The 16,619-nt window shown below is 40.6% G+C and overlaps 1 protein-coding gene across 1 annotated transcript in view; it reads right to left on the bottom strand.

Moving 5' to 3' along the window:
- Positions 1–3,021: 3,021 nt before the first annotated feature.
- The window catches only part of LOC136886022 (dual specificity protein phosphatase 22-like), a 735,408-nt gene continuing 721,810 nt past the window's right edge, over positions 3,022–16,619 (bottom strand). Inside the window, exons 7-8 of the mRNA XM_068229942.1 lie at positions 10,332–10,345; positions 3,022–3,330 (exon numbers count right to left, since the gene is read on the bottom strand). Coding sequence (XP_068086043.1) covers positions 3,022–3,330; positions 10,332–10,345 — 323 coding nt within the window. The remainder of the gene's footprint in view (positions 3,331–10,331; positions 10,346–16,619) is intronic.

Raw genomic sequence — 16,619 nt, 5'->3', positions numbered from 1 at the left:
ATATTATGAGCCCAACTACTCCAGAATTGCGCCCTAACATAGAAGGTGCACTATCTGTTGCTATTGAAACTAGTTTGTTCCATGGCAAAGAAGCATTTTCAACAACACTTACAATGCAGTTGAAAATGTCGATGCCTTTCGTGGTATTCTTCATAGGCACTAAATCCAGTATTTCCTCCCAAATTGTGAAGTTTTTGTCAATCCTTCGAATGAAAACGGCTAGCTGGGCCGTGTCAGAAATATCTGTGCCCTCATCAATTGCTAAGGAGTATGCCCGGAAGCTTATGGTCAGTTCTAATAATTTATTTTTGCTAGGGGCTTTACGTCGCACCGACACAGATAGGTCTTATGGCGACGATGGGATAGGAAAGGCCTAGGAGTTGGAAGGAAGCGGCCGTGGCCTTAATTAAGGTACAGCCCCAGCATTTGCCTGGTGTGAAAATGGGAAACCACGGAAAACCATTTTCAGGGCTGCCGATAGTGGGATTCGAACCTACTATCTCCCGGATGCAAGCTCACAGCCGCGTTCTAATAATTGTAGGTGGATATCATCAGATAGGTCTTGAATTTTTGTCGACACTGTGTGCGCGGACAAGCTGGTAGCTTCGAACTCTTGAATGATATTTAGACAAAACTCCTCACCTGCTAGAATTAAACATTCCTTTACGAATTCACCACCACTGAACGGTTTAAGTTTCTTTGCAATTAAATATGAAATTTTATACCTCAGTCGAACTGTTGACTCACTGATCGAATGCTCGACATGGTTATTTAATTTGCCTTTTAGTTCTGTAATTACACGTACCCTTTCCTCGCCTTGATACTGATCATAATTTGCAGCGTGATACAAACTGTAGTGGCGTTGTAAATTATATATTTTTACATACTGTAGCTCTTTTCTACAAACTAAACATTTAGCTGTAGCAATCTTATCATTTTCAACAAATAAATATAGATCTTCCCATAAAGATAAAAAGATCGGAGGCGTAGATAGCTTCTCGCACCGTGATGTGCCCGGTTCGTCCATACTTATGTACTGTACCACTAACACCATACGGCTGAGGATATTGATAGGAATGTCAAAATCATAAAAAACCTTTTTTTGGAATTTGATCCTAGATTTAACAATTTGGAGTGTCTGGAAACTTATATTCAACTTTTAACCACGCCATTTTCAGTTGTTGCAGATAACGTTGGTCTAGACCTACAGTTAGAGTTATTAGATTTACAGTGTGATAGAGAACTAAGAGATACATTTTTAAATAAGAAGGATTTGTGTGGCTTTTTGTGAAAAGTGTCTATAAAAGCCGTAGCCATCAGCATCACAAAGCGAGGTTGTCTCTTCGTCTCCAGTCTACGACAGCGTCTCCCCACCTTCTACGCTCTTACGTCACATGGTCTCTCCGACGTCACACGGTCTCTCTTACATGACACGCCAGCCAGTTGGCCGACCCTGTGTTAGTTTAATGCAGGAAGTTTCATCACCCCGTGTGAAAGTTGCTACTGCCGCCCTTTACACTTCTATAAGTAGCCTACCGGTGCCTAATCTATTATTCGCAACGCAAATCCTTACTACTTAATCGCTTTCACACTGTAACTCTCCTTTTCATTCAAGTGGTCAACTCTGCAACAATGCAGCCAGAAGCTTCGCCGCATCAAAAATCTATTCAGGAAAGATGTAGCAAATTTCAGAGAACATGCTCCGCATATTTCAGTATTATTTTAGTAGGGCACAAAACTAGTTCTAAAAATACATTAAATACAAGACCATTCAGATACTCTATTCTTCCGCCCGTTTAATCATCAGTTACCAAATCTTTTGTGTCGTTTCTTTCTAAAAATGCAAATCTTTTACCTTTGCGAAAAGCTAATTATCATGAATACGTCTTTCAATAAATTACATTCAAATATTGATAACGAATGATTTCTTCGCATAATTTCTCAGAGATGTAGAGGTTCTTTTTTATACAAATATACTGCCCGTGCACCTCTCAAGGTCACTGTTACGAAGTAAAACATCAACGGCTGCTAATTTCAGATGTCCAACAGCCATAAGGCATAGCCTTAACAGGAGACTGTAGATTTGCATATTAGTCCTACAGTGTGTACCGTAAGAGGAGGCCATTGATCCTGAATGTTAGTACTACCATGGTCGACTTGATGCAGCATAGATCTAGTTGGCCGTGATACTAAACTACGTGTTTTAAACTAGTGCCCTCTATTTCAACATACACTATTTATACACATCTACAGACCGTGCACTTCTCAAAGGCACTGTTGCTAGGTAAAACATTTTGTGACGTCACTTCAGTTAGATACGTCAGGTCACACGTCACGAAAATTTTCGGATGACCCCCAGGCTTAAGAGATATTCATATCCAAAACGGAACTAGTTATCAGTGTGAAAAAACTTCTGCATGGTGACGTTCCTTGTACGTCACATTTTCACCTAGTTTCATTGAAATAAAAACTTCCATTGTCGAGTTTAATTCATCCATTGTAAATAATGTATTTAGTGTTGCCTCACCCTTTAGAGCCAGGTCTGGTTTAAGGAGGGGCAAATAACCCGATTGTAAATGCAAGCTAAGGCTGTCATCCTGTTGTTTTACATAACATACCTCTTGTTCCTATTATCACTAAGAGCCATAAGTATGCTGTTAAATTAGGAGTGAATATATCTACCGAGCCTCCAATGATGGAATTCACCATTTGACTCCAATCTCGATTCACTAAAATATGACTCATGTTCTTTCTCAAACGATGAAGGTCAGGGATAAACAAAGCTATAGTCATGTGATGTATGTTAATAGGATCATAAATGAGCAATCCACAAACTTCAATTAGCACTGACAGAGTAAAATTAGTATTAATAAACTGATATGGCTGATTAGATGTTTTGGAAAACTGTGTTCGATTTCACTGCTTCGTGTCTTCTTCACTTAATAAGATCAGTACACGAGGAGGAGTTGGCAACAATGTGGAGGGTGGCGGGGACGGCGTCAGACCCGCCCCCGGCGTTCATTACGCGGTCCTCTTGGTGACACCAGCAGCAGCCGCCGAAGATCGCCGTGGCCAGTGTTGTGGCGATACCGGCGGCGAGGAGTGTGGCGACACAGGGGCAGAAGCTCTTCCACTCGGCCCCGCCAGGCTTGCCACGTCCAACCGTGACGAAGACCGTGACGGCGGCGCCGAGCCCGTGTACGAGTGAAGCCCTGCTGGACCACTTCGCGGCCGGCGGCTCAGGGTGCTACTGCTACGGGTCATCCCCGAACCCGTCGGCGTGGCGGGCAACATCCGCGGGGACTGCGGGGGAGTGCGTTGAGATGACGACTTACGACGGAACAGCTTGCTGAAACAGAATACAAGAAATGTTAAAACTCAACAAGTGGAAGAGAGATTATATGAACCTGATGTTCTCAACTGCTTCCTTAATTCGAAATATAAAGTGAAAGAAAGGGAGAAATGAGGCATTTTTTGCCCAGGAGTTATTAAAATAAGTACTATCTGCGCACTTTTTAGCGATAGATTTACACCCTGGTGCTGAATCGATCGACTTCGGTTATCTTCGAGATTCGTATTGGAACTTTTGAAACACAAACTAAGAATCGCTTATCATCGCTGTGCGACATCTGGCGTACACTTTAAGTACTCGTACTGTTGTTGTTTACACAGCAAAGCCAAACTATAGAATTCATGCTAGGAACAAGATTCGCATCGGGAAATATTATATAGTATTATATATTGTGTGTGTGACACAGTTGTTGGCGTTAAGATAATAAAGGTTTAGAACATTCATATCGATCGATCATATTATCGATTTAATTCAGATTTCATTTCCATTCAGTTGGCAGTATTTACCGGAACCGGCAGTGCTTCCTTCTTACTCCTCACCGAGTACAAAAACCTATCACTAAAAAGTGCGCGTACAGTACTTAATATTTTTTCTGTTTCATATGTGCATACGCAGGGAGGAAGCACAATGGCAGTAACGGTCATCGCTTTGTTGCCTTGCATCATTTTCCTTCCAAGTTGCTCTGGTACTTGTCACGCGCAATCGCCCGCAGCTTATCACTGTTGAAGGAAACGTGTGCGATTTCTTTCTTTAATATTAATACATTGGCCGTGCGCGTAGAGGCGCGCGGCTGTGAGCTTGCATCCGGGAGATAGTAGGTTCGAATCCCACTATCGGCAGCCCTGAAGATGGTTTTCCGTGGCTTCCCATTTTCACACCAGGAAAATGCTGGGGCTGTACCTTAATTAAGGCCACGGCCGCTTCCTTCCAACTCCTAGGCCTTTCCTATCCCATCGTCGCCATAAGACCTACCTGTGTCGGTGCGACGTAAAGCACCTAGCAAAAAAATAAATATATTAATACAGTGATTTATCTGCATTGTGTGGCTGAGACTGTTCATGAAAGTAAGCAAGGCCAGGTACCTCGGAAGAAAGAAAATCAAACTGTGTTTAATGTTCTTAATTATCTTTCTCGAAAGAATCCAGATAAAAGTCTCAACTGGGTGATTACAAGAAACTGCTGAAGCAACCGGCTTTTATGAGAGGACTCTTGTTGCTGTAAACATCAAATCAAGTCCCCTATAAATTCCTTGTACCCTAGATTTCATAAAAATAAGTTGCATCTTTGTATCTTCCTCATTTTAATCTTGAAATTAAATACAGAGTTTAACAAATTTTTGTGCCACCATTTTCTCGTTAAGCTGTGAAAACCAACATGATCCTACTCTAAACCCCCAGTCTCGTGAGTTCCTACAAGGAATAAGCCGCTTAGTTTCTTCTTACTTTTATACTGAAGTGAGTTCCACACATTTATGTGTCGCTGTTTACCCGTAATGCTGTTGAGCAGAGCTGTTCGACATGGCAACCCTGTTGTCATAAGAGCAATACTGTTTTCTTAACTTGGAATGATCTCATAGTATGGAGAGAATGAATATTTAACTTTCGCGACCGCACTGTAGTTTCAGCTTCAGCTTAGGTTGTGTTCAGTACATATACAATAGTACAGTCCGGCTCCATGGCTAAATGGTTAGCGTGCTGGCCTTTGGTTACAGGGGTCTCGGGTTCGATTCCCGGCAGGGTCGGGAATTTTAACCTTAATTGGTTAATTTCGCTAGCACGGGGGCTGGGTATATGTGTCGTCTTCATCATCATTTCATCCTAGTACAGGATATGCCAAAGAGATGATCAGTAGAGAATAACCATGTCTAACTGGACATTCATGGGAACCGAACACTTAACCTTCGGATTTCGCGTCCGATGTCTTTCTGACTGAACTACGGTGGCCTCGGTCATTCCTCTTCTTTTAGCAGGGATCTGAGCTGCAGATGGCTGGATGGTAAGAAGAAAAGGAATGACCGACGTCACCGTAGTTCAATCGGGACAGAATCGGATGCGAAATCTGAAGGTTGTGGGTACTGTTTCCACCGGTGAACGGTTGGCCATATTTGTTCTGTACTTATCATCTCTTCAGCATGTGCTATTGTACTCGAGACGACCTAATGTTCGGCTCGCCAGGTGCATGTCTTTTGATTTGACGCAACCTGCGCGTCGTGATGAGGATGAAATGATGATGAAGACGACACATACAGAGGTGTGAAAATTATTATACTCGACGCCAGTTTCGATTATTTCCGTTATCACGCTACTTTTTACTCCCTGCCCATACAATTGTCCGTAAAAAGCGGTGTGTTGCAGTCGAACTCTTTCACGAGTCTGTTTAAAGTAGGCCTAAATTATAGAACACAAGTTAGCCAATATTTTCTTTAAATGACATCAGTGGTGACATTGTAGCTAATTTACACTCCTATATTAATATTTAAATTCACTGTTGATGACTTCTCAACTCGCTTTTGTGTGTAAGTAGATAAAATGGGATCACATGAAATGGTTCTGTGATTTCATTTTATTTGAGCACTGATATAATTCACTGTGCTTTGTGCTATTTAGTGCACTATAAAAACTCTTGGAAAGTGATATTAAAGGAGTGTCAACTGACCAAATAGAAATATATAATCTCAACGCAATATTTAAAAAGTATGAGCAATATTGGATTCTAGAAATGTTATTTAGTCGAATTAGTATTTGACTGAAAGGCAAGAAGTTCTCTCGTGCGAATTGGAAAGACAACTGGGGTGGAAACTAAAACTAAGGCTCTTTTATTTTGTAACATTCCCTTCGAATCTGATAATTTTTACCCATCTGTACACCCAGCCCCCGTGCCACCAATGATAGTTAAAGTCCCCGACCCTGCCAGGAATCGAACCCGGGGACCAAAGGCCAGCACGCTAACCATTTAGCCATGGATAGAGCTAGGGGTGGAAAGGAAGCAGCCGTGGCCTTAATGAAGGTTCAGCTCCAGCATTCGCCTGGTGTGAAAATGGGAAACCACGGAAAACCATCATCAGGGCTGCCGACAGTGGGGTTCAAACCCAGTATCTCCCGAATACTGGATACCTACCGCACTTAAGCGACTGCAGCTACCGAGCTCGGTGAACAAGTCCTCGGTGCCATAAGATGTGCCCTATCATTCTCTCTCTTCTTCTCGTCATATTTCGCCAAATTTCTCAGTAGGGCTATCTCTTCATTCATGAATCGAACTACCCATCTCACCTTCAGCATTATTCTGCAACACCACATTTCAAGAGCTTCTATTCTCTTTCTTTCTGAGTTGGTTATCGTCCATGTTTCACTTCCATACAATGCCATGCTCCAAGCTAAAGTCTTCAAAAACATCTTTCTAATTCCTATATCATTGTTCGAAGTGAGCACATTTTTCTTAAAAAAAGGTCTTCCTTGCTTGTGCTAGTCTGCATTTTATGTCCTCCTTACTTCTGACATCGTTAATTATTCTACAACCCAAGTAAGAATATTCATCTACTTCCTTTGAGACTTCATTTCTTAATCTTATATTTCCTACTTCACCTGACTTCTTTCGACTTCACTTCATTACTTTGGTTTGTTGTATAGTATTGCCATTATGTCATATAATGGAACCAAAAACCAAAGAGGTTACCTGGAACTTAGAAAATAGCCTTTAAACCAAAATCCAGGGTGCACCATTCGATTCAACTCCTTCCCGTTTTATTGCGTAAGAATAGTCTTATGTATTGAATTACACGATAATTAAAATATAAGTAGTTCATAAAAGTCAAATCAGTCTGATTTACCATGAAATAGTGTCAGTATTCAATGTTTCAAGGATATTTTTCATTCATTCCTCATGTTCTTTTCCTTTCGTATGTGGAAGATGTTTACAGTATGTCTTCCAGCCCCTACAGAGAATGTGGCTGGGAGTTGTGATATTTAACCGCACGATCTGATGATTCAATTAGCAAAAGTTCACCACATGTTTGAGGGAGAAATTTATGTCTATGAAGGCGAAATTGAATGAAATCAGATGCTTAAGCTATGTTTAAGAAAATCAAACAGCCCTAGTGTATATTTCCAATTTAAAGAATTATTATGCTGCAGTGGAAGATCCTGAAAAGTATTATAAAAATAGTAACTGATGTGCTGAAAACGAAATATATTGGATATTAGTGATAACTGAAAACAGCAAACAACACGTGTGCTAGAATAAGGGATTCACAGAATTTCCAAGAAAGATAAAGCATAACACTATTGCAGAAGATATATTTGCAAACACGTGAGAAATTGGTGTTAGCTGATGATTTGTATGACATGTTTGTGCTTGTAGATAACAAAATGTTCAACCACTTCCACTCAAAAGGAGCTGCATTATGTAGTATTTGAAGCCTTGGAATACTTATTTTAGTCAACCCCTCTTTCAGTGCTTACAAATGGATGGTACAGGAAACTTGGAACTTAGCAAAAGAGTTCATAGTCTATGGTTGGCACTTTGCAGATTTCCGAAGTAGCAGCACAATCCTTAACGTATCCCCTCTCCCCCCACCTTCCACCACTCTCAATTTGTCTGCCTCAGGATTCACTGCCATTAGAGTAGAATCTCGAAATATGGAGTCTATCTTACTCCGCAAGTGCTCTCAGGTTGTGGAGCGATGCCCTAGTCGAAGTACTTACACCAAGTATAGCAAGGGGCACTTTTTGTCTTCTTCGTATTCAACCATCGTTGGACTTCCTAAATGTGCTCACTTCGAACAATGATATAGGAATTAGAAAGATGTTTTTGAAGACTTTAGCCTGGAGCATGGCATTGTATGGAAGTGAAACATGGACGATAACCAACTCAGGAAGAAAGAAAATAGAAGCTCTTGAAATGTGGTGTTGCAGAATAATGCTGAAGGTGAGATGGGTAGTTCGATTCATGAATGAAGAGATAGCCCTACTGAGAAATTTGGCGAAATATGACGAGAAGAAGAGATAGAATGATAGGGTACATCTTACGGCACCGAGGACTTGTTCACCGGTACACTGACAGCTGTTTGTTTCGACTGACAATGCCAGGGAGCACACTGAAGATTTTGCTACGAGCCTCAAGACTATACGCATGCGCATGGAGATGACGTCATGGTTGATGCACAGATATTTCCACAAGCGAGCAGCACGGTAAGGAATGTGCCTTTCCGTCCACAACCACCCTCAAACCAGAGATAGTATTACAGTTAACCACAAGGGTCCGCCACCTCCCCTGTTACGGTTGGTGACAGCTCCCAGAAGTTACTATTGCATTACATCGCCGGAAGATTTCGCGAGTAGCTAATTCTGAACAGGTGTTCGTAATCACGGGAACATAAAGCCAGAGCCTCAGCCCGGCAGTCGTAATTTTAGTTTTCTTGTACACACACAGATTAGTCTCGGAAAAATGCATCCTCGGTTATAAGGGTTCCACCATATTACGACTAGAGAAGCAATTATACAAGGAACGTTTAGTGAAATGATTTAAGTAAGTGATTTTGTATTTATTTGCATTCTACTTTGGTATATTTGAGGCGTGAACACAAATTTTGTTGTGAACCCCCTGAAAATTTGGTCACGAGCCGCCACTGAAAATTACAGAATTTTATGAAGATAATAAGATACCATGAATTTGAAATACAGTAAATTTAAAACAAACACATTAGTGAAGAAATGTTTTCAGGGTTTTAGGACATTAATGTCTACCACAACACAACTTTCCGTATGATACTGTTCATGAAAGACAAAAAATGATGTTTCCTGGAAAGAAATGCAAAAGTTTAGTTTAAATATCAGAATTCTGCGATCAACATAATCAAGACAAGATAATCCATGAAAACAAGTCACACCATCACACCAAGTTCAAAGAAAAAGTCACAACGGTGTAAGTAGGTCAAATGTTAATGGATGTGAATATGGCCATATTCATAATTGATAATAAAGCTGCAAGTAGTTACAAGTTTAGTAATCAAACTTGGTAAGACCAGAGAGTGAGCCTTAGTCCCAGAAGGTTTGTGCTACATTACATCACATCTCAAGCAAGGCAGTGCGTGTCTTACAGTAAGCGTGCCGGGCGTGCACCAGTGACGACAGTGTAGGAACACAGCTTACGGTCCACCACCAGGGTCGAGGCTGTCGTCATCTATTCGCCAGTTCTCCTCCACATGCCATCTCCCCAGCTATACAGAAACACCTTGATTCTTCCTAGTACAAACATCATATTGGAAAAGAACATCTCAGGGAACTAATAACACAATACAGAACTATTTAATTCAAGTATGGAGCAGGATTAAACTCGAGTAAAAATACACAAAACATTCAAACTACACGGTCATTTCTATGTTTCTACAGAATACATTATGTACGCTATAAGAGTAGGAATAAGCTCAACACATTTTTGTGAATAATTTCTGTTAAGGAAGGTACTGTAACTAGAGTTAAAATACGTGCTGGAGTGTAAAGTACACTCTGAAGGTGTGTCAGCATTAAACATCATTAATATATCAACGAAACATGCCAAATTATCACTGGTTACCTACGTCCCACACATTTCGAAAAGCTCCGCTGTCTTGCCTGTATACAGCAGTACCTCCCATCATCCGTCGATAAATTTCTGCCAGGAGAGGTAATGCCATCTTAGGCCTATCCTCCGTCTGAACATCAGCCAACTTGTCACCGTCTAGGGCATCTTAAGATCCACTAAAGCACTTACATGAATATTAAGGCAAGTATGGGTTCAAAAGTGGCCGGCCAGAGTGGTGGTGATTATTGTTTTAAGAGGAAGTACAACTAGGCAACCAACCTGTAACCAGAGAGAAAAATGGAAGGAATCTCCCTCTCTGGGTGGGGATGGTAAAATAACACCCACGGTATTCCCTGCCTGTCGTAAGAGGCGACTAAAAGGGGCCAGAGAAGCTCTTAACTTGTGAGAGTGGGTTGGCGACCACGGGACCCTTAGCTAAAGTATGGCATTGCTTCCACTTATTTTTGCCAGGCTCCTCATTTTCGTCTATCCCCTATGACCTCTCTTGGTCAACATTTTGTTTTTTACGACCCAGACGGTAAGCATTCGAGATCTAGGATTTTTTTCCTTTTCATGTTCTTCGTGGCCCTTACCATTCTTTCTTTGACCGATACCTTCATTTTTTGTAGTGTCGGACTCCTTCATTTTTCTTTTTCAATTTGTTGTACATCGCACCGACACAGGTAGGTCTTATGGCGACGATAGGACAGAAAAGGGCTAGGAGTGGGATGGAAACGGCCATGGCCTTAATTAATTGCTTGGTGTGAAAATGAAAAACCACACGGAAAACCATCTTCAGGGCTGCCGCCAGTGGGGTTCGAACCCACTATCTCCCGAATGGAAGCTCACAGCTGCGCGACCTTAAGAAGCGCACGCCCAACTCTCTCGATCATGTTTCTCTCTGATTAGTGTTAATTGAGGATGGTTGCCTGGTTGCACTTCCTTCCCCTTGATGAGCCAGCGTCTTATTGGTTGAAAGTAAATTTCGTCACACATGCACTAACCTACGAACGAAGGCCAGATCGAGGTAAAACGTAAAAAGAGAGGAGTAAAGAAAAAATAACTTGAGTGGTTGAAACGCACTGCCCTGTAAGGTTTATCTACCCCAGGCCTGTGGACCAGTATCAAAGTGTGAAAAGAGGTATCTCCTGCAGTAACTTAGTGACACACAAAATAACAGGCAAGCGGTGGAGCAAGTTTGACCGTATGAGTGCCGAGTCCGATTAGTCATATTAGTTATATACATTTTTCCTTATGTAAGACTAAATAATTATTACTAATTATATTCGTTCTATTATCTTGGACGGAAAAATCCTCTTCAAACGAACAGTTATAATTGCAACGTAACTAAATGTTATGAAAATGTATTTACCGGTTCTTGTGTTTACAGTCTTACAAAGAAACAAACTATTGCAAATATGTTTCATTTTATAGCCGTTATTCACGAGTCCGGCTCCTCGGTTGAGTGATCAGCGTAGGTACTTTCCGTTCAGAGGACACTGGGCTTGATATCGCTGTTGGTGGGAGCAGTAGAATAACACCCACGATATCCCCCTGCCTGTAGTAAGAGGAGAATCAAAAGGGGCTCCAGGGGTTCTTAACGTGGACGCGTGGATTGGCGACGACGGGGTCCTTGGCATTGCTTCCACTTACTTGTGTCAGGCTCCTCACTTTCATCTATTTTATCCGACCTCTCTTGTTTAACCCTTGATTTTTACGACCCCGACCGTATTAGGTTTGCGGATCGTAGGAGTCGTTAATTTTCACGCCCTTCATGGCCCTTATCTTTATTTATCCGATACCTTCATTCTTTGAAGTGCTGGACCTCCTAATTTTTCTCTCTGATTAGTGTTTAAGAGGATGGTTGCCCAGTTGTACTTCTTCTAAAATAATAACCACCACCATCGGTCAAATATATATAAGGATTTGGAAATGAGCAAGCTTCATACGAGAAGTAGTAAACCTGACCTTTCAAATAGATAACACACGAGACGAGTAAAGGGCTGATCGCACATGGCCGCAGTCTGCGATTTGTCAGCGTTTGGGATTTTAAATTTTGATTATTTCGATCTGACTCTGAATGACTAGAGATAGAATAAGGTGCTACAGTCTAAGTTATAAATAATTTTTATTCACGCCGAATGAAATGTTAGTTTAAGGGAAAGTGTCTAAAATTTAATTTTTTAAAATTAATTTACCTATGTTATTAGTCCTATTGACAAGTATTACCTACCGTAACAAAAGTTATTGAGAATACAAGTTCCAATCATTTATGTCTTATACAGTTTTTAATGAATTTAGAATTTTGTTGCTTAGTCCATATCAACGCCAGGCATTGTTAACGGAAATATTGTTTCATCGTGTTAACTGGCGATGGTTTTTATCATGATTGTCTTAAGGTCATCGGTCTGTATCGACTAGGAAAAATGTGAAAATGGTTATAAAAATGAGAAAAGATCGTTAAGGAACGATCGCATGAAGGATAATTAAAGAGGGAGTCATGACAGAAGGAAGGACTGCCTTTACATTAGATCCCATAATACCACAGAGTGGGAATAAACTAAATGTGAAGGCCTACAATACTGAAAGCTGATAAAACTGATCAACAATAACATTATATTGACCATTGTTGTGATGCGATTTTTCTCTTCTGCTACCACTCATCTCCGATAGATGGGATTACTGCTGCGTCCCAAGTAAGACAGCTTGCCTGAATATTGGCGGAAAGTAGCTGGCGAGTGAGATAACTTTGCACATTCTATATGATTGTCCCGTCAACGCCGGGTACTACAGCTAGTCTACAATAAATTGTGAAACAGACATCAGCTAAATCAAAATGAGATTTGCATACACGGTTTCTGACATTTATCACAAAATATACACACAATTTTGCACGGCTAATTACAGTACAAACCTACTAAGCGAGGTCCTGGATAGCAACATGGCGCAGCACATACCGTATTTACGGGAATAATCCCCGCCACCGAATAATCCCCACACCCTAACTTTAGGAAGGCTGATTTTGAAAAAAAAAATGCCAACATTAACTCAAATAAAACCCGCACCCCAATTTCTTGCCTCATTTTTTAAAAAATTGCGGGTATTATTCGTGTAAATACAGTATTTATTAGACAATGAACTACAGAGGGTGAACAACATAGACATTGACCGGCAAGTGTCACAGAAGCGAACGTCCGAAAGCTCCACAGCGCACACATAGATTAACGTTCCGATTTAATTTACAGAACTACGTAAATAATAATAATAATAATAATAATAATAATAATAATAATAATAATAATAATAATAATAATAATAATAATAATAATAATAATAATAATAATAATAATAATAATATGTAACAATGCCAACGCAGTGAGCTCGCAGTTGCCGAGGTATTCTGTAAGAAAGAAGCGAATTCTCGGACGAGTTACTTTTACTGTACGGGAGTGGAAGACGAGTGGACTCTTAATATTTTATTCATAAATTGGGAGTAACAGTTACGAAGGTAAGGAGAATGATTGCTGGCACATATAGCTAGGAACAACGGCAGGAGGGAACTTGGAAGGACGATATGGAGGTTAAGTTAGAAGTGAACTCTATAGATGAAACAGTGCGTATAAACTGGCTTCAATGGTGGAATCATGTGAATGGAGAAGGATAGGTTACTTAGAAGAATAATAATGAATTCGGCCGCGGAGGTTAAGAGAAGTAAAGACAGACTACAGGGTGACGATGGTTCGACTCAGCTTTTAGCGAAGAACATATGAGAGGCATGGAAGGAACTAAATGAGGTCCCAGAGCTGGTTGCTAATAGAGGTTTTTGGAGGCTCATACTTCATTCACGAAGGCTTTCTGTTACTTAAGAAGCATTTTATTACAGTCCGGATCCATGGTTAAATGGTTAGCGCTGGCGTTTGGTTCAAGGGGCCCCGGGTTCGATTCCCGGCCGGTTCGGGGATTTTAACCTTAATTGGTTCTTTTCACTGGTCCACTGATGGGGGTGTGTGTGTGTCGTCCTTAAACATAAAATACAAGAAAAACAATTTTAAAAATACACTTACATTAATATCTTATTCAAAAAGGGAATGACAACCGTTTACTTTTCAGGAAGCCTGAGTGAAATGTAACGGATTAGATGTTCCCATGATCAGCAATACGATCGCCGTGATGTAGAATGAGCATGCAACTCTTTGTACACTTTTGTTATGCGTGTAGCATAACCATCGAAACATTTTCTTTCTGTCATTTTTTGAATGTGAAAAATATACTGTATCAGTAAAAATGTCTAAAATATATATAATTAAAAAATACACTTACATTAATATCTTATTCCAATGTAATGTAGCTTATATGATTAAAAACATGACGCAAAAGAGCTAACATTACACGATCACCAGCCGCAAGAAAATCAAATATACGAAATCCCGATCAATACATACCTATACCTGTGTATGATAAGAAGCAATGAAAATCCAAAAAATATGTAGAGTTAAAATAATGTTTCTATAGATTGAAAAATTATAATGGATAATAACGAACCTTCCTAGGGGAGTTCACAGCCTTTTGATGTGACAAAGTCTTCACCCGAAGAATGTACTGAAACATTGTGCAAAGAAAACAGACTATAAAACACAAAACAATTGTTCTCATGTCTTACGTAGCTACAGTCCTTGATTCGATGCCTCACTCGTTTGAAACACGCCCGTCCACTCTCCTTCTCCACAGGTGCTGGGTGACACGGTGCTGGCTATGCGCCGTCCCAATATGCGCTCAGTACAGTTTATATATTTGTTGCTAACTAACGTTTCGTTTGTCTAATTTGTTTCCTGCATCATTTCAAAACTGAATAGACATTCACTGCACAACAGGGGCTAGCCTATTACTTGTGACAATACTATGTTACTAACTCCGCGCGAAAGTTTAATATTGATGTTAAAATTGACCGTCGTGGTCTGCGTCTGCGTTCCTGTTATATACATGTCGAACATGGATTTATCTCATCAAACCAAACATGAAAGTGAAAGGATCATTGAAATATCTCCATCCGTTCAAGAAATATGCACCCAACAGGATGATCATAGTACGTTTAACGTTGGCTTGATGTCACCGGCACCACCATCTTGTAACACACCTCGCTTGTCCAGAGCGCCCACAGCGATGCGACAATACTTAAAAATACGAATACATTTGTTATATTCGATACATGCGTTTCATTTTTCTAGACTTGGCTTGTAGAAGTTGTCACGCCTAAAACTTGCGGTTGTGTCACACACACAGTCTACGCGATATATTTTAGGGCGTTTGTAGTAAATGCGGGACTTCCAGCCAGATGCTGCATCAGTAAGAATATTCTGCTTCCTGTTCTGGCACCTTTTTAACATTTAACTTTCGATATATTAATATTGGTTCCTAACGTATTACTCCGTTTTGCAGGAATAAAAATAACCTATCGGCAGGCGTTTTCATGCGTTTGCAATATAGGTTATTTCATAAATTCCATAATATCATCTCCTCGGCGTGCCCTCAACATGGCGGTATATGCATGGACAACTCTTCCCCAGTCACACGCTACTGCTAGCTTCGCAGTTTTCGGGTTCGCTCACACTTGCGATGTGAATTTCTGTTCTTATCTGAATTTGATTTATTCCAAGATATCGGACTCCCCTTCAACTTATGGTAATAGAGCCAGACATTTGTCCTTCACGTCGTACCTCTCTTAATTCATGCTTGTTATTTTCCGACCCAAACGGTATTCGACTTTCGAGGCTTAGAGAGCTTAATGTTCAAATTTTCCGTGCTAATTCCCTTTCTTTAGTCGATATTTTTCATTTTTCGAAGAATCGCAACTCATCCTCATTCGAATAACGTTTCCTCTCGAGATAACAGGGTTATGCCTAACCAAGGTGGTATCAGGATGCTCCGTTCACCGGCAAGGACATGGATTCCATTCAACGTCAAGAAGTTAAAAAAAAAATTAGAACCGTGACTTCATTTCTTGGGAGGAACATGATCAACCTACATCAGATATGAGTACGAAGTCAACTCCTAAGGTTTACGGACAATGGAAACCTTTACCTTCTACTCCTCTTGGGACGAGAGCTATGCAAGTGGTTGGATGGCTACATGCGAAGACTTCAATATTATTATTCTAGATTTACAAAGCGCGTTGATACAATGCAGCATATTGAACAGCTTCGCGCATCGCCATGTTGTGGGCGTTTCAGCTTCAAATGCATGATTAGCACGTGGTAATGGTTACAGTTCCGTGCATGTTTTCGTACTGAATCGTGTCGGCTAGTGCATCTGTTGTAGTATTATATCTGATGGAGTGAATTTTCTATGAATGAGACTGAGAGCATATACAGTAGTTCGATTATTCGTCAACATTAAAGGAGAGTGAGTTTGGCCTAACTTCTGCTTCTTTCTCTTCTTTTTTAAGCCTTTTCCTAATTACATAGAGTCGGAACTTTGTGTGGATTTAGCCGAGTTTTATGCCTGGATGCCTTTAGGGACGCCAACCCTATGTGGAGGGATGAGTTCACCATTGCGTTTCTGCAGAGGTTTGTAGTGTGATGTGTTGTGTGTACATTAAGGTGTGTAATGAGACGTACAAAAATACCTATGCTCCGAGCTAGAGAAGGTAACCAAACAAGGTTAAAATCCTCGATCCGGGGCCCTCTGAACTAAATTAAGTAGGCTGTAGGTT

Source organism: Anabrus simplex, chromosome 1, assembly GCF_040414725.1.
Source record: "Anabrus simplex isolate iqAnaSimp1 chromosome 1, ASM4041472v1, whole genome shotgun sequence".
Taxonomy (NCBI): Eukaryota; Metazoa; Arthropoda; class Insecta; order Orthoptera; family Tettigoniidae; genus Anabrus; species Anabrus simplex.
This window is presented reverse-complemented; position numbering and strand designations above follow the sequence as displayed.